General features: G+C 34.6%; 1 protein-coding gene across 1 annotated transcript in view; it reads left to right on the top strand.

The window, feature by feature from the left end:
- Positions 1 to 19,663, top strand: part of Chd9 (chromodomain helicase DNA binding protein 9) — a 182,754-nt gene that overhangs the window by 30,431 nt on the left and 132,660 nt on the right. Inside the window, exon 2 of the mRNA XM_077793223.1 lies at positions 14,794 to 16,408. Coding sequence (XP_077649349.1) covers positions 14,954 to 16,408 — 1,455 coding nt within the window. The 5' untranslated portion in view covers positions 14,794 to 14,953. The remainder of the gene's footprint in view (positions 1 to 14,793; positions 16,409 to 19,663) is intronic.

The following is a 19,663-nucleotide window of genomic DNA, read 5'->3' on the forward strand; positions in this document are numbered from 1 at the left end:
TTCACTGGGAGAGAAGGGAGTTTGGCTCCAAGTGATTTGCTTTGCTGTTTTGTGACATTAATCTGGAACCTGGCTCTTTTAGTGACCTGAAGAGACTTGTGACTGAAGGAAGGGAGAGAGTATGAGGGAAGCATGATAGAAGATGAGGGTAGAGAGCTGTTTAGGTGGGGGTGGGGAGGAATGCTATAATATAGGAATTGACAAGTCATAGTAAGGATTTCTGCTTTTATTATGAGTAAGACAAAGAGTCAGTAGAGGGTTGTACGTAGAAAAATGACCTGAAATGACTTTGTATTTTAATAAGGTCATTCATTTTTTTTAATATTTGTTTTTTAGTTGTAGATGGACACAATATATTTATTTATTTTTTATGTGGTGCTAAAGACCAAACCCAGTGCCTCACACGTGTTAGGCAAACGCTCTACCATTGAGCCACAACCCCAGCCCTTTAATAAGGTCATTCTTGCTGCTGTTTTGAAATAGGGCAGGATGAAAAGCCTAGCATTAGCGGCTTATTCATTATCCAAGAGAAGTCAAGTAGTTTGTTAGATATATGGGCCTAGAGTTGAGGTAGATCTAATAGGTGTAAATTTGGTGATTAACATGTAATATTTATAAGATTACATAATGTTTCAAGCTATATGACTGAATAAAATCATTTTTGAAGTGAGTATAGATAGAATGGGCATCATGGCACACTCCTGTAATCCTGGCATTTAGCAGTTCCTGAGGCCGAGGCAGGAGGATCACAAGTTCAAGGCCAGCCTGGGCAGTTGCCCAGGAGACCAAATAAAAATATAACAAAAAATAAAAAGAACTGGGGATGTAGATAAGTGGTAGAGTTCTGAGGGAGGGAGGTAGGGAGGGAGGGAGGGAGGGAGGGAGAGAGAGAGAGAGAGAGAGAGAGAGAGAGAGAGAGAGAGAGAGAGAGAGAGGGGGAGGGAGGGAGGGAGGGAGGGAGGGAGGTTGGTTGGTTTTTGAGTTTTGTTATAAAGGGAAGGAAAAAAGGGGACAAATTTGGAGGAATAAAGAAGCTAAAGACAGAAGAATTCTGGAAAAATAACAGCTTATTTATATGCTGATGGAGTGATTTAGTTGAATGAGGCAAATTGATGGTTCAGGAGAGATTTATGCTGGCAGTGTCCCTAAATAAGTGAGAGTGAGGGAGGAAGAAAAGACATTTTTCAAGTTTAAAATAGTGGAGGAAAGTTTTTAAAAAGTAATGTCCTCTAATAATTTCAGGTTTATTTGTGATGTGGTTTAGAGATTTAATTCAAATTTCTTAAATTTGCAGATAGGAGACATTTATTTGTATATGAAGATCTATATCCTGTTAAGATCTCTAGGAAAGAAGTTCAAATCAAGAAATAAATAGAAAAGCCTGGGTGGGAAGTCCTATCCTACGTTAGTCCTTATTGTATACAGAATTTAGCAGTCCTTGTTACCTTTTAAAAGATCAGCTCTAAATAATTAAGGGACCATATTGAACTCATTATTTAATATTTATGCCCTTTCAATTAATAATTATTGTTGAGTGCAGTGGTGCACATCTATAATCCCAGCTACTAGGAACAATGAGGCAGGAGGATAGGAAGTTCAAGGTCAGCTTGAACAATTTGGCAAGACCCTACCTCAAAAAATAAAAAGGGCCAGGCATGGTGGAGCATGCCTGTAATCCCAGTGGGCCCGGAGGCTGAGGCAGGAGGATCTTAAGTTCAAAGCCAGCCTCAGCAACTTAGTGAGGCCCTAACTAAGCACAACTCATTGAGACTCTGTCTCTAAAAATATGAAAAAGGGGGTTGGGGATGTGGCCCAGTGGTTAAGTGCCCCTGGGTTCAATCCCTGGTCCCCCTGCCTAAAAAAAAAAAAAAAAAAATTTAAATTAAAAAAATAAAAAGGACTGGTTTACAGCTCCATGGTAGAGTCTGTCTTGGTTCAGTCCCCAGTACAGCAGGAAAAAGAAAAAAAAAGGACACGCAATATTTATTGCTCAGCAATCTTTGGGCTTCCTACTTGAAAGAAAGAGAGAGAGAGAGAGAGAGAGAGAGAGAGAAAGAAAGAAATCTTATTTTATACTAAATTTCTTTTTTTTAATATTTATTTTTTAGTTGTACACATATCTTTAGTTTGTTTATTTGTTTTTATGTGGTACTGATGATCGAACTCAAGGCTTCACATGTGCTAAATGAGTGCTCTACCTGCCGCTGAGCCACAACTCTGGCCCCAAGTTATACTAAATTTCAAATTGCATTTTTCACTAAGATTACACTAATATTTCCTGGGTTGTCACACAAAGTTTTGAAGAAAAATTTTCTTCATTCTAACATTTACTGTTTATGATATATCTTGCTTTTGTATGGAAAACATGTTAAAATGCAGCATATCATTATCATATCTATTATTTAGGGTAGGTTGAGGGTTTGTGTTGATTCTTTGGGTGCTGTTTTTCTTCAGGTCCCCAATAACAAGGAACTTTGTAAATAAGAGTATGCATCAACCAGAGCTTATCTTATCACTGAGTCAGGATCATTTTAGATAATTTTTGAAGTTTTACATTTTGATTGATTAAAATGATCACAGCATTCTGTCCCATTTTTCCTCCATACATATAATGCTAGGGTTCCCATGCTAGGCAAGTGCTCTACCACCAAGTTACATCTCCATCCATAGCTTACTTGGAGAAGAATTTTTGATCTTGAGTCATTTAAAGGTACAGGTTTGCTCTAGAGATCACACTTTTTAAAAATATTCACAAAAAATCTAATTTCTTCTTACCATTACTACCTTATTTTAATATTGTCATAAGTTTCAAAGTTGTGTTAAATAGAATATTTTATTTGAGAAAATTAAGTTCCACAGTAAATTGACCAAATCTCCCAAAGTAAACCTGCTTTACTTTTTTCTCAGGAAAAAAAAAAAATTCTACTTTGTAAATACTTAAGTAAATTTAGTTAGTAATTAGCTGAAGAGAATCAGTTTTCAAGTGCTCATTATAAGTCATTCTTGTTTTTTTAAAATATTTTTTTAGTTGTCAATGGACCTTTATTTATTTATTTTTATGTGGTGCTGAGAATCAAACCCAGTGACTCACACATGCCAGGCAAGTGTTCTACCACAGAGCCACAACCCCAGCCCCTATAAGTCATTCTTATCTAAAAGATGTAACAGACATTTCAAAACCCATATACTTTGTTCTTCCTTTTTTTTTTTTTTAAATGTTGTGCTGGGGATTGAACCCAGGAGCACTCTACCATTGACAACCCAAGCCCTCTTTTCTTTTTCTTTTTCTTTTCTTAATGTATATATTTTTAGTTGTAATGGACACAATACCTTTATTTTGTTTATTTATTTATTTATTTATTTTTTTAATATTTTTTTATTTTTTAATTTTCGGCGGACACAACATCTTTGTATGTGGTGCTGAGGATCGAACACAGGCCGCACGCACGCCAGGCGAGTGCGCTACCGCTTGAGCCACATCCCCAGCCCATTGTTTATTTATTTTTACGTGCTGCTGAGGATCAAACCCAGTGCCTCACACGGGCTAGGCAAGTGCTCTACCACTGAGCTAAAACACCAGCCCCTTATTTTATCTTATTTTTTTAATATATAGTTTTTAGTTGTCAATGGACCTTTATTTTAGTTATTTATAAGCTATGTTGAGAATCAAACCCAGTGCTTTATACATGCTGGGCAAGCACTCCACTACTGGGCTACAACCCCAGCCCCCTATTTTATTTTTGATAGGGTCTCCCTAAGTTGCCAATGCTGGCCTAGAATTTATGATCCTCCTGTCTCAGCCTCCCTCCTCAATGGGATTTTAGGTGTGTGCCATTGTGCCTCGCTCTTTTTTGTTGTTGTTGTTTTGTTTTTTCAGTGGAGATTGAATCCAGAGGCACTTTATTGATGAGCTATATCCCTAGCCCATTTTATTTTTTATTTTAAGACAGGGTCTGGCTCAATTACTTAGGGCCTAGTCAAATTGCCAAGGCTAGCTTTGAACTTGCATCTTCCTATCTCATCCTCCAGAGCTGCTGGGATTACAGGCATCTCCACTGCACCCGGTGTTTTCTTACTATTGTATTGGATTCTTTTGCATATTCTGGATACTAGTCTCTTATGAGTTATATGATTTATGAATATTTTTCTTCTATTCTTTCCACTTTACCATGACTTTCATGGGTTGTCTTTTCACTTCCTTAATGTTGTCCTTTGAAGCATGAAAGATATTGCCCAGATGCTTTATATATCAGAACTTTTTTTTTTTTTTTTTTTTTTTTTTGGTTTTAGGGATTGAACCCAGGGGTGCTCTGCAACTGACCTACATCCCCAACCCTTTTATTTTTATTTTGAGACATGAGTCTCACTAAGTTGCTGAGGCTAGCCTTGAACTTGTGATCTTCCTATTTCAGCCTCCCAAATTGCTGGGATTATAGGCATGAGCCACCATGCCTAGCTTTCAATTTTGCTTAAGTAAAAACTATAGTTACTAGTGGTATATAATTACTAGGGTATAGGATTTTATAGTTAAAAAACAGTATCCTATAGTTGAAATATAATATGTTCTTTCTTTTTTTTTCTTTTTCTTTTTTTTTTTTTTTAGAGAGAGAGAGAGAGAGAGAAAGAGAGAGAGAGAGAATTTTTTAAATATTTATTTTTCAGTTTTCGGCGGACACAACATCTTTGTTTGTATGTGGTGCTGAGGATGGAACCCGGCTGCACGCATGCCAGGCGAGCGCGCTACTGCTTGAGCCACATCCCCAGCCCAATATGTTCTTTCTAATAGTTTTTGTTGCGTTTGCTTTTCCTAAGGATGTATATTTAGATTGTATTTAGTGTTTGTTTCTAAATCTTTTGTCTTTTTCTCTCTCTACCTAATTTGTACTTTGTCCATGAAGGGACATTAGCGCCTATATTTTTTATCACGTTGAACTTCGCCTTCTTAAGATTTCATTTCATTCAATTTTTTATACTATGATTTTCCCTTCAGCATTATTACTACTACTACTACTACTACTACTACTACTACTACTACTACTGGATATTGATCCTAGAACCTTGCTCATGCTAAGCAAGTACTCTAGCACTAAGCTGTATCCCCAGGTAGTATTATTTTGAAGTATATTTAAATTTTAGGTTCTTTGTAATATAATTTAATAATTTAGATTTGAGGAACACTCTTTGGAATTCTTACTCAATTAAAGATATAGAATAAATCGATCTAAAGCCTTATAAACCTTGTTGAAACATACTAATAAGTAACTTTGGGTACCAATAAAGCTAGATATTGTCAAATGACAAGATTCATAAGACACCAAGATCAGAAGGGACCTTTATTAATATTGGTGGTACTGGTAATTGAAACAGGGGTGCTTCACCACCAACCTACATCCCCACAGCTTTATTTTGAGAGGGTCTTGCAAAGTTGTCCATTCTGGCTTCCAATTTGTGATCCTCCTACCTCAGCATCTGCAGAAGCCAGAATTATAGGTGTGCATCACCACGCCAAGCCAGAAGAAACTTTAAACATTATCCACTTAGTCTATGTTGTTGGACTCCTTTTCCCAGTATCTCTCTTTTAGTGTTAAACTTCAACGTGCAATTTTAGTGCAAAATTTTCTCCTTATTACCGTTTTGGTACTCCTTTCAGGACTATACAAACCATTTTTTTCCCTCATAGCTTCAGCAACATGTTTTATCAAATTTGGGATTTTCTGACAGTATGATAGGTGAAAAATAGTATGTCAATATGATTCTAATTTGTGTTTCTCTTCTTTTGAAGGAGTATACAGATTGACTATCATTTGCCCATTTTTCTCTTAAGCTATTTTTTTCATATGGATTTAGAGGAGTTATTAATGTAATAAAAAATAAGTAATTAATCAATAGTTGCAAATGTTATTTCTCAGTTTGCTAACTTTCTTTTGTAATCTATATTATGAATCTTTCATAGTTATTCAATTTGTATAAAGTAATTCATTACTGTTTAATGACATCTGAATTTTGTGCCATGGACAGAAATTAGGGTATTCTTTTTATTATTTTCCAGTACGTTTTGTGGTTTTTGTTTTTTGACATTTACATACCCTTGATACATTTGCAGTTGATCTTGGTTTGAGAAACAAGATATGAATCTGTTTATTTTTAGATGATTTTCTAATTGTGTAGTTTATTTCATAGTTCATTTTGCCCTCAACAGTTCCTCTTTAAAAATTTGGTGCAGGGTTGGAGTTGTGGCTCAGCGGTAGAGTGCTTGCCTAGCATGTGCAGAGCCCTGGGTTTATTTCTCAGCACCACATAAAGATAAATAAATAAAATAAAGGTATTGTGTCCAACTAAAAAATAAATATTCTTTTAAAAATTAGGAGCAATAATTAACTGAAGCTACCTGGAAGCCTTCCATTAGTACTTTTTATCTAGTTCTTTCCTGTCCAGCTTTGCTTATTTTTTTTTTTTGCCTGGCTCAGTAGAATTTGCAACCTGAATGTATTCGTAAAGTTGGTTATCTATGCTGAAAGTAATACCTGATAGTTACAAATTAGTAGGTTTAATCTTTGGCTACATCCTCTTGAAATTCTTTTATATCTTGGTTATGTTCACTGTTATATTTATTCCCCCGTCTTAAATAAACCATCTTGTACAGTCATGTACTTCGGAACCCTAAGGAAATGAGTAATTTGGGATCAGTAGTTGAAGATTTATCTCTAATATTTAATCTTTTATTTTAGTCATTTTAGATAAAATTTTTCATATCTGAATAAACAGAGAATATTCTCTTTGAATACTTCTAATAGAAGTATTAGAGATGAAGGTCTTTAAGAATTTTAAGGTTCATGGTAAGAACAATCTGAAAGGGTAAGAATTCCTAGGAAGGCAGGGGTCGAGTTGACTTGATCTAAAGAACTTGATCTGGGCTGGGAATGTGGCTCAAGCAGTAGCGTGCTTGCCTGGCATGCATGCGGCCTGGGTTCGATCCTCAGCACCACATACAAACAAAGATTGTTTCCGCCAAAAAAACAAAAAATAAATATTAAAATTCTCTCTCTCTCTCTCTCTTAAAAAAAAATAAATAAAGAACTTGATCTAAGTATTCAAGTACAGTTTGGATGCCTTATGGGAGTTATTTTTACAAGTTCACAGACTTAAAAAAAAAAAGTGGCAAACTTGCTTAAGTTTGCCAGCTTTTTGCCAGGTAGGTATATTCCTTTTTTGTTGTTGTTGCTGCCAGGGATTGAACCCCTGGGGCACTTAACCACTGAGATACATCCCCAGTCCTTTTTTATATTGAGACAGGGTCTCCACTGAATTGCTGAGACTGGTTTGAAATTTGCAATCCTCCTGCCTCAGTCTCCTGAGTTGCTCTAATTACAGGCATGTGCTACCATGGCTGGCTGAACCCTTGTTTCTTAAACATCACCAATAACAAAGGACAGATATCCCCTGTAATTGTCATTTTATTAAAAAAAAAAAAGTTTCTGGAGCCTTGCACCATGGCACACTCCTATAATCCCAGAAGTTTGGGAGGCTGAGTGAGGCAGGAGAGTCTTGAGTTCAAAGCCAGCTGCTCACAGCAAAAGAGAGGCACTAATCAGCAACACAATGAAACAAAATAGGGTTGGAGATGTAGCTCAGAGTGCCTCTGAATTCAATACCTGGTACCCCCCATCCCAAAATGTTTCTGAGTGCATTTTAATTATTTTGGTCACTGTCATCAAGAGTTAAATGTGAATACTGTGGGTGAGAATTATTGTGGTAAAAATATTAGATGTTAAATCAGAGGAGAAATTTTTTAATCAGTGAAATGGCTCCCCATTGCCTCTAGGATAAAGTTCAGATTTCTTAACATGGCTAATAAAAGTCCTGGGTATGTGACCTCGGCTGACCTCTTGGTTTCTCTATTTGGCTTATAGTACGTTCTGGCCACAACAAACCATGAATAGTTCCCAAAATGCCATGTCCTGTCTCAACTGTGGGCACTTCTGCAGTTTCTTTTGTGCTCTTGCCCCATTTTAAGGTACACTGCAAGAGAAAGAAGGGATTTTAAAAGCTGTTTCACACACTAATAGGTGTCAAGTTTACTGGCAGGGCAGTAGTTTAACTTTATTTGGCTCTATAATTCATCTTTAAGGTAAACAGCACTAAAGTTAAAAGATTTTATTATTGTTGTTTGTTTTTAATAGATGAAAACAAAAATTATGCGATCTTCTCAAGTTCACACAGCTAGAAGTTCATAGGGCCAGGTCTCAGGACCTGACTTTGTGTGTGTGTGTGTGTGTGTGTGTGTGTGTGTTGTGTATTTTAAATTAATTGTCTAATTCCTATGTAATCATTTTAACAAAAATTTCTTGTCTGCTTACTATGGTAGTCAGCAAAGTGAGGATACAAAAATGATAAGTTTTTTTTTCTCCAAGGCCCTAAAGACTATTAGAAAGAAAAGATAAATTGTTGCAATGCGGTGTGATTTCTGGTATGCATAGAGTATTAGACTTGAGTCTTGGGTCAAAAGGCCTTCTGTGGGAGTTAAATCTTAATCTGAGTTTTCCCTAGGCAAAGACTTGAAATTGTTATGAGTAGTTGATAAAGTAAAAGTTAATGTGACATAGATTTAAGATCATTTAGAAATGTTAAAGAGATAACGTATAGAGGACTAAATAATGTGGTAGGGATCAATTTTTTTTTTTTTTTTTTTTTTTTTTTTTTTTTGTGGTGCTGGGGATTGAACCCAGGGCCTTATGTGTGCAAGGCAAGTACTCTACCAACTAAGCTATAGCAACAGTCCCTCAATGGTTATTTTATATGAGATAAAACTATTAATTTTTAGAACTTATTAGGAAGACTAATTCATTTAGTAGAAAAAAACATTAGGGACGTATTTGGAGAGTATAAAAATGTCTTAGAACAAAAGCAACTATTATAATTGGGGAAAGTCAATGAGGTTTGTATATATAATTTCTGTTATAGAATACATATTCAATTTTTTTTATTCCTGAGACCCATCTCAAATATTACCTCATCTCTATGCATTTCCTAACTTTTCCCAAGCGTGATTAATTAGTATTTAATCTATGCTTCAATAATATAGTGTTTTGTATATTTCTCTGTTAAGACATCTATCAGAGTATTTGTGTTTTCTTCCCTTCTAGATGATGAGTTGTTTAGGAGGTAGAAACTCTGTCCTATTAGTGTTTGAATCTATCTTGTATAATCATCACAATTGGCATTGACTAAATGTAGAAATGAAGATAGATAATTTTAATGCTAAATTCTTGTCTCAACATTTGATAAATTCTGTCCCTCGGATATACTGTTTTTTTTTTTTTTTTTTTTTTTTTTAAGAGAGAGATTGAGAGAGAGAGAGAGAGAGAGAGAGAGAGAGAATGAATCTTAATATTTATTTATTAAGTTTTCGGCGGACACAACATCTTTGTTTGTATGTGGTGCTGAGGATCGAACCAGGGCCGCACACATGCCAGGCGATCGCGCTACCCTTGAGCCACATCCCCAGCCCGGATATACTGTTTTAATGTGCATGGTTGATTATGTTTCCTACATCAGTGTTCCAACTTATATTTCTGCCTTTATTTTACATTACTTTTCTCCCTTTGTATGCCCTTTGCAATGGGTACACTGTTTTCTAAACATGTATTTATTTTTGGTATTTCTTTGTTCCTGAATACTTTGGGCTTTCTTTCCTATTCCTTTATAAGGATCCCTTCAAACACTGTGTGTTCAAAGATACTTGGCAACTAGCCAAGTATGTTCTCTTACCTTCATAAATAACTTTACAGATGGCCTTATGAGTCTCAGGCCATATTTACCATATTTTATTCAGTATATAATATGTTTTTGTTAATTCCTTTTCTTTTTCCCCCCATAAAGAGTCTCGATTTCCTGAGGGCAGGGATATTTTTTGTTTGTGTAAAGATGCTTTGGATGTAATTGGACTGTTCATAAACATGTGCTTAATTAAATAATAACTTAAAGTTAGACTGACATAATATTTTTATGAAGTTGGAAACTGGTAGTCATTTACTAGAATTAATACAATAGATCATAAAAGAGGAATTTAAATGACAATTTTGTCAGTTGTAGAATAAACTGTTCAAACCAGAAAACATGGCTCACTGGATTTTTTATGTGCATTTTTTTTTTTATAGTTTGTGGGGGTTTTTTGGTGTGTGTGTGTGTGTGTGTGGTTGTTAAAGTAAGATTGATTACTTTTATTTTTCTTTTTTGTATTTTATTCAGTAGCCAAATTAATTGGGATATTCCAAAATGACAGCACTTGGCTGATGAATGATGTAAAATTATCTCAACAGTGATTTCCTTCCAAAAATAAGAGATACCTGGTGCTGACAATTTTTGATTTTAGAGGTTCTGCAAGGTAATTTGGTTGTTTTCTTAGTGTTCTCATTTTTTTCGATGTCTTCTAGATCATTTTATCTAGTGTCTTTGTGATTTATATATTATCCTATTTCTGTTACCTCATTTCTCATTTTTTTTTTTTTTTTTGGTCTCTGAATTTTGAAGACCTCATTGCCAACATGTTTTTTCAGGAAAGAATAAAAATAAGTTGTGTCTTTTTCAAAAAAACAATTTCCTTCTAATATCATTAAAATTTTCAAACATAAAACAAAGTATGTATAAAAGATTTTATAGTGGACACTTATGTATTCACCATCTAGATTTTACTGTTTGCGTAATTACTGTAATTTTCTTATCAACTTATTACCCATTTTCCTATCCACTTGTCCTTATATTGTATATTAGATCTCTGGACTTTTTCATCCTACATTATCTGCTATATTGTATCCTTTGAACTACAGCTTTCCATTTCCTTCCCCTGTCTCCCCATCACCACTGTTCAGTATTCTGTCTCCACCACTTTGACTACTATCTGTCACATATTAAATATGTATCTTCTACTAGTATAGTATTTGTATCTGTGTTCATTTTCTGACATTTGATGTTCCTTCTCTGTGCTTACCTTTATCCGAGCACACATAACATGTATTAGCAATGATCTGTTTACTTGTGTTCCCTTCAGAGGTCAGTTATTTATCATCTTAATACCTGAAGTTATTGATGAATAAATATTTTTTGGATGAATAAATAAATGTTTTCTTAATTAAAATTGCCACTTGTAGTAAACTTCTGGTAGAAAACACTTTCTGTTTTAGCTGATCTACCATAATGTACAGAAATTCAAATAGTGTCTCCAGTTCTTTCATATATAGAATATTACTCTGGCATATCATGAATGTCCAGAATAGTATGTATGTATGTATTTATTTATTTTAAATATTTATTTATATTGGAGATTGAACTCAGAGGTGCTCTACCAGTGAGTTAATATTTCCATTCCTTTTTATTTATTTATTCATTTTCATTTTGAGATAAGGTATTGCTAAGTTGCTGAGGCTGGGCTTAAACTTGGAATCCTCCTGTAATCCTAAATCACTAGGATTACAGATGCGCACCACCATACTCAGCTTCAGAATAGTCTTTTAAAAATTCTTTTATTTTTGCTAGGTGTGTTAACACATGTCTGTAATCTCAGTTACTTGGCAGGCTGAGGTAGAAGGATTGCAAGTTGAAGGCTAGCATAAGCAACTTAGTGAGACCCTGTCTCAAAAAAAAAAAAAAAAAAAAAAAAAACAACCATGGGGTAGAGGGCCCCTAGGTTCAATCCCCAGTATCACCAAATAACTAACTAAAAAAAAAAAAAAAAAAAATTATAAGTGTCATAGTTTAATGCAGCATTTTTCTTCATCTTATATCAACTAATGATGTACTTTATAATCAACTAGTGACATATTGGATTTCATAACTTCCATTGTGCTTTTTAAAAATATGTTCCATTTGATAAATAATCATCCATTTATATAAAATGAGAAGGCATTGCTTTTCTGATTTAATTGCTCAGGTATACATAGATGTTCCCTAGTCAAAGTGTCTGAAGCTGAATATGAAGAGCTACCATTTGGGGACCATGAACTACCATTTTGGGAAGGGGGGTACCAGGGATTGAACTCAAGGGCACTCTACCACTGAGCTACATACATAGTCCTGTTTTATATTTTATTAGACAGGGTCTCACTGAGTTGCTTAGCGCCTCGATAAATTGCTGAGGCTGTCTTTGAACTCTAGATCCTCCTGCCTCAGCCTCCAGAGCTGCTGGGATTATAGGTGTGTGCCACCACACCTAGCCTTGAACTACCATATTGGCTAATGCTTTGTCCTGGGAACACAGTCTTCCATCTATTTGGTCTCACAATGGTAAACTCTGGAAAAATAATTTTTTTTTTTTTTGGTGATTCTGGGGATTGAATCCAGGGCTTTGAACATGCAAGACAAGCATTTTACCAACTGAACTATATCCCCAGCCCTGGAAAAATAATTTCTTCTTTTTCTATATTTTACATTTTCTAAAATGATGTTTATAAAAGCACATGAGTATCATTGTGATTGTTAATATGTTAATTTCTAGGTAAAATGAATCTGGGTTTGGTAGTTTTTACTCCTCAGTTTTTGCAAGCATTTCTACATTTAAATATTGAACAAAAATTTTGCTTAGGAGCTGGGTAGGGCAGCACATGCTTGTAGTCACAGTGACTCAGGAGGCTGAGGCAGAAAGATCAAAAGTTTGACCCAGTCTGGGTAAGTTAGCAAGACCCTGCCTCAAAATTTTAAAAAATAAAAAAGGTTTAAAGATGGTACATCTGTGATAGAAGGCCCCCAGGTTCAATCCCTAGTGCTGCCAAATATATACATTTTACATATTTTACATATTACATTTCCTATTTCATGTATGTGTGTGGTTTTTTAATAAACTCAAATGTACAAGAGTAAATACCTTCATTTGTGGTTCTCCATGCAAGACAGTTGGGGTAGAATAAAAATTATCTGTATTAAGAACGTTTAGAATGATGCAAACCTAAACAATAATAGCTATTTAATATTAGCAAGTAATCTATTAGATCCTTTTTACACATAAGTAATATATATGTGTGCCTATATATAAACATATACAGTTAGCCATCTGTAGCTTTGGGTTCTTCATCAAAAGGTTCAATCGACTGAAGATCATATAACATTTACATTGTATTAGATATTACATGTTGCCTAGAGATGATTTGTATATAATGAATATTTGTGAAGTTTATTAACATAAAAGTGCTCAGCTGTTTTACCTGTTTTTACTTTTTCTTTCTTTCATTTTTTTTTTTTTTTTTTTTTTTTTTGGTACCAGGGATTGAACACAGGAGCATTTAAGGACTCAGCCATCCCCAGCCTTTTTATCTTAATTCAGGGTCTCAGTAAGTTGCTTAGGGCCTTGCTAAATTGCCAAGGCTGGTTATCAACTTGTGATACTCCTGCTTTAGCCTCCCGAGCTGCTGGGATCACAGGTGTGCACCACCACACCAAGCATGCATTTTAAATAAGGGATTTGAGCATCCATGGAGTTTGGTATTTCTCCAGGAAAAGAGGGAATTATGATACCCAGCCCCCCCTCACATACCAAGGGGCAACTCTATATACATAATTGTTTTTCACATGAGACTATCATAAGACCAATTTAATGCTTAGCTACTATTTTTTCTTCTCAGTGTGATTCTCAGTATTTGGACAGTTTACTAAAAATAATAAGCAACATGTATATTCCAAATGATTCAACAGAATGGCATTGAAGATGGAGTTATAAATTAAGCCAATTACAGGAAGATGCTTGCTTTTGCTTCATAGATTTGTAAATTATTTGGCTATAAGGTGGTATTCTATGTAGATGAACAAAGCCATGATAGAAATATGTGTGAATATCTTTCAGCATATTATCTGTGCTGTCAGCTAACCAGATGACTAATTGTGATTTCAGTTTGGGCTACTTTATAATCTCAAGTAGTTGCTCTTCTTGATGCAATTCTACATATACCTTATGAAATAATGGATTTATCTGCTCAAGAGGTTAAACTAAAATATTGCAATGTACTTACTAATCTTAGGAGGTCTGATATCAGCTATGTTAACATATTTTGAAGTGTAAGACATAATTCTTTTTTTTTTGGTTTAGCTGGGGATTGAACCCAGGGCTTTGTGCATGCTGGGCAATCACTCTACCAACTGAAGTATCTCCCCAGCCCACATAAATATTTTTTACATTGATGAAAAGTGCTGGGGAGTGATGACCATTTCATGGTATGGGAGAAAGTGCAATGAACTATTTCTAGGTTTACTTTCTTTCATCATAATAAATATGAATTATAAAAAAGTTATGATTATTTTTCTGGTACTGGTGATGAAACCCAGGGCCTTGAACATGCTAGATAAGTACTGTACCACTTAGCTTTATCCCCAGGCCTATTGCTGTGTGTGTGTGTGTGTGTGTGTGTGTGTGTGTGTGTGTAGCGGATGTCCTGGACATTGAACCTGGGAGCACATTACCATTGGGCTTCATTCCCAATACTTATTTTTAATTTTGAGACAAGATTGCTGAGTTGCTGAGGCTAGCTTTGAATTTGTGATCTGCCTCCTTCAGCCTCTTGAATCAATAAGATTACAGGCATGCACCAGAGTAACCAACTCAGCCCTATTGCTTTAAATGCATTTTTATGTCTACTCTAGGAGATTCCCCCACCCCTTTTAGGGAATGTTAATGAGCAGTTTACAATTATTATTCTACAAAAATATTGTACACTTATTTCATGCTTTTAAAGTCATGTATAAGCTTTGTTTATGTAAGTTTAATGAATAATCATTAAATTTAAGTTGTTTTTATTCTTTTTTTTTCCCTAGGATTCTACATTTGATGACATATTATCTAGAGCAATAATGAACAATGGCCTGTTTTGGATTAGTTGATGACCTTCGGTAATGATCTAATAATATCTACCACAGAGAAGCTAAATATACTCTATTCAGAGTGAACAACCCAGATTGTTACTGACTTTTAAAGATGACAGATCCAATGATGGACTTTTTTGATGATGCCAACCTTTTTGGTGAGACCTTAGAAGGTTTATCAGATGATGCATTTGTACAACCAGGACCTGTTTCACTAGTTGATGAATTGAACTTGGGTGCAGAGTTTGAACCTTTGCATATAGACTCACTGAACCATGTTCATGGTACACCAACACATCAGAAGATGACTGATTTTGAACAGTTAAATCAATTTGATACAATGAAATTTCACCAAGTTAATCAGTCTTTTGGTAGCCCAGCTGAACATGTGTTATCACCACACTCTCAGTTTAATTGTTCTCCTATCCATCCCCAAAACCAGCCCAATGGTTTGTTTCCAGATGTGGCAGATGGCAGTCCGATGTGGGGTCATCAGACAGCTACTAACATTTCTAATCAAAATGGATCTCCTTTTCACCAACAAGGACATTCGCATTCTATGCATCAAAATAAAAGCTTTGTGGCACACCATGACTTTGCCTTATTTCAGGCCAATGAACAACAAACACAGTGTACTTCACTGCGCTCACAACAAAACAGAAATACTCTTACCCCAGGGCAAAATTCTCTTAGCCAGTCTAAAAATTTTATGGATGTTAATGTTCCTGGTCCTCATAGAGTCAGTGTTAACCACCCATCACAAATTACTAATGCATCTACTTCACAACAGTCTCTTTCGATGCAGTTTTCTCAAACATCAAATCCTTCAGTACACTTCCTCAAGTGTAACAATCATCAAGAAGGAAATTTTAATGGACCTTCTCCAAATATGACTTCTTGTTCTGTCAGTAATTCTCAGCAGTTTTCTTCACATTATTCCTTTTCTAGTAATCATATTTCACCCAACAGTCTCCTTCAGTCCTCTGCAGTTCTTGCACCCAATCATGCAAATCAGACTTTATCTGATTTTACTGGAAGTAATTCCTTTTCACCTCATAGGGGAATCAAGCAGGAATCTACTCAGCATATCCTAAACCCCAATGCATCATTGAATTCAAATAATTTCCAAATGTTGCATTCATCACATCCTCAGGGTAATTATAGCAATTCAAAATTATCTCCTGTGCATATGAACTTTCCAGATCCTGTTGACTCAGGAACTCAAATGGGCCATTTCAGTGATCATGTAGAAACCAATGGCTTTTCATCTTTAGAAGACAATTTACTTCATCAAGTGGAGTCTCAATCTGAGCCATTCACAGGACTTGACCCAGAGGACCTCCTTCAGGAGGGTCTGCTTCCGCAATTTGATGAGTCAACATTTGGACAAGATAATTCAAATCATGTTTTAGATCATGACCTTGATCGACACTTTACTTCACATATTGTAGCTCGGCCTTCTGATATGGCTCAAACTCAGTTGCAATGTCAGGCTCGGAGTTGGCATTCATCATTTTCTAATCATCAGCATTTACACGACAGAAATCGCCTGTGTTTACAACGACAGGTATGTAGCTCCTTTGATATTTGGAGTAGAGTGGGATTTTATTCATTGAGTTCGTTTTATTTGTGGCCTATTCAAAATTTCTTAAACTTGGAATTCTATTGAATATGCATATTTTAACATAGGTTTATCTTGCTTTAAAAGTCTTACTGAAAGTGATTCATTGATGTCCTCAAAGCAATAGACTAACTTATGTCTAGAAATTTGTGAGGTTTTAAAACCTTTTTTGTAACTTTTAATTATTAATACATTTATTGGAAAGTGATTTTACCAAAAATAAAACTTTTAAAACCATAATAAAATAAGAAACAACAGACTGGGAAATTTTTATTGCAGATGTGATGGACATACTGTTAACATTCCTGTAAAAAGCTCATATAAATTGATTACAGATCTTAAAATTGTAGCTGATAACTGGATAAAGCTCATAAATGAAATTCACAAAGTAGGAAATTATATTAGTAAACAACCAGGGAAATGTGCAATTTTAGTAATAATTAATTCAGTGTGGAGTGTGGTTTCATTTTTATCAGTCAAATAAATTTTTAGAATGTTAATGCTTAATGCTTCAAAGTTTTGATGAAATTGGTACTTATGTGGCTTTGTCAATTAAAATAAATATTTTAGAAAGCAATTTGATGGCATATTAGAATAACCTAAACATTTCAAAAGTAGTATACCTGTAGATATTTACCTTACAGTTTTTCTAAGGGACAACTGGAAACAGCATATCCATATTAGATACCTATATTAGATGGTCTAATTTAAGTATTAAAAAGTCTTTGAAAACTAACACTGAAAATATGTTAATGATGAGAGGGAAGCATAATTCAAAATTATGATCAAATGGTTTAGAGAAGAGGCTCTGGTTCCAGAGCACATATGTTTGAATCTTAGTTTCTCTTTCTTATGAGTTGTATGACTTTGAGCTAGTTTAATAATTTTTATGTGTCTCTTTTTTCTTGTCTTTAAAATAAGAAATAATAGTAGGATCTATCTTGTAAAGCTTTTGAAATGATTAGCAGTTGCAATGTGTAAGAGTGCTGAGGACTGTGCCTAGCTTATACTTAAGTACTTAATAAATGTTTTTATAATTACACTTATAGCAATTTGAAAATATGTACATTAAAAAATACCAGAAGAAATAGTTTGGTTTAGGATAGTACAGTTACATTTTTCTTCCATTTGTTTTATATAATTTTTGTCATGTTAAGTACATTACTTTTATAATTAAAAATATACTTCATGTAATATTTTACATTTCTGTGAACTCTTGTTAAATTAGGGGTTTATAAAATGCTTTAATACCTTGGCTATCTTTGAGACTCTGGACAACAAAATACACCATGGTTCTTGATATTAAAATTTTGAGATCAGTTTTTCATTAGACTTAAAGCATTTAGAAAGAAAGAAAATCCTTATGTTTTCCATAAGGTTTACTTTAGTTGTATTTTTTCCTTCCTTCCTTCCTCCCTTCCTTCCTTTCTCCCTCCCTCCCTCTCAGGATTGAACCAAGAGACTGAGTGCCCAGCTCTTTTTATTCTTTGAGATGAGGTCTCACTAAGTTGCTTAGGGCTCCCTGAGTTGATTGAGACTGGTCTCAAACTTGGAATCCTCCTGTCTCAGCCTCCCAAATTACTGGGATTACAGGTGTGCATCACCACACCCAGCTTAGTCATATTTCAAAGAGTATTTTACACATATTTTTTCAAATATCTAGATGGATGTAAACATACTTAAAAGGTGCTTAAAAACATCTCCCTTCAGGGTCTGGGGCTGTGGCTCAGTGGTAGAGCGCTTGCCTAGCATGCGAGAGACCCTGGGTTTGAGCCTCAGCAACTCATAAAAATTAAAAAACAAATAAAATAAAGGCATTTAAAAAAAAAAAGATCTGAAATTTCTTTAAAAAAAACACAAAACTTCCTTCTTCTGACAAGTTGAGTATTATGATTCTGCTCCCTCTACTGGAGGAGGATCAAGCCCAGATTGGATTGAATTTAGGTTCATCTATCTACTTTGTATGTAGATTTCTGAGTAGTTTGATTTATCATTTTGTCCACTGAATAACTGAAGTTATGGACCATGAAATTTGTTAACTTTTTAATTTTGTTTTTCTAAGGCCTATTATGATTTTAATTTATCTTTGTGTGTGCATGTGTTATGTATCTTAATTCATGCATTTCATTAATGTATTTCTAAAGATGTTTTCCCAGCTTTAGAAAATAGTAGGAACTGTTATAGGTTTGGAATGAAAGGATAGTAAGGTGCAGTCCATTTAGAATACTTTTTTTTTTTTTTTTACTACTGAATGTCTATTCTCAAGTTTTCTATTTCTTATTAGTGTTAAAGTAATGAATTTTGTAGCCAGGCACCTTGGTGCATATCTGTAATCCTAGCAGCTTAGGAAGCTGAGGCAGGAGGATTGCAAGTTTAAAGCAGCCTCAGCAATTTATTGAAGCCCTAAGCAACTCAGTGAGAACCTGGTCTCTAAATAAAATACAAAAAGGGTTGGGGATGTGGCTCAGTGCTTGAGTGCCCTGTGTTCAATTCCTGGTACCAAAGAAAAAGTAATGGGTTTTGTTGATTGTAGGAGGTAAAGAGTAGAAATGAAGTGATAAAGAGGGCTATTATGATTATTATTATATATTGCATGTCACATTTATTTACAGAATTATGGGCATATGGTCTAATAATTTAAATTATTTATACATGGAATTTATAACAAGTTCTGGCAGAGCATATAAGCTTTTTGCTTATGTAATTTTTGGCATGTTCTGGATGTTTATGGGTGCTGACGTTATTTTTTTTATTTTTCCAACTTTGGAAATGTGTACTTCAGTACTCAGAAAGCTGACATGTTATTTTAATAAGGTGTTCTTATCAGATTCTAAAGAAGACTATTTTTTCTGAGGTTTATTATCAGGTTTCTTTAACTATTTCTCTTCAAGAATTTTATGTCAGGCTAAATTGGCATTACTACATATGGAAGTTTAGAGATTTAAAAATAATAGTTACAATTTTTAGTTTATCAAAAACAATTGAGTCATTTTGTTATAGTGTAAATAAGGTATTGTTTAATCTACTGATTGAAAAATCACTGATGCCTTTCTTCAGAATTCTAGAAAATTGTATTGAGAATGTTGGATGTTCGGTGAATAATTCTAAGCTTTAACTTTTCTTATTCCTCAAGTGCAGTAGAGGGATTGTAGGTAAAATTTCAAATATTTTAGAGTATCAAAATTGACATCTGTATCAATT

The sequence above is a fragment of the Urocitellus parryii genome, chromosome 15 (assembly GCF_045843805.1).
Source record: "Urocitellus parryii isolate mUroPar1 chromosome 15, mUroPar1.hap1, whole genome shotgun sequence".
Taxonomy (NCBI): domain Eukaryota; kingdom Metazoa; phylum Chordata; class Mammalia; order Rodentia; family Sciuridae; genus Urocitellus; species Urocitellus parryii.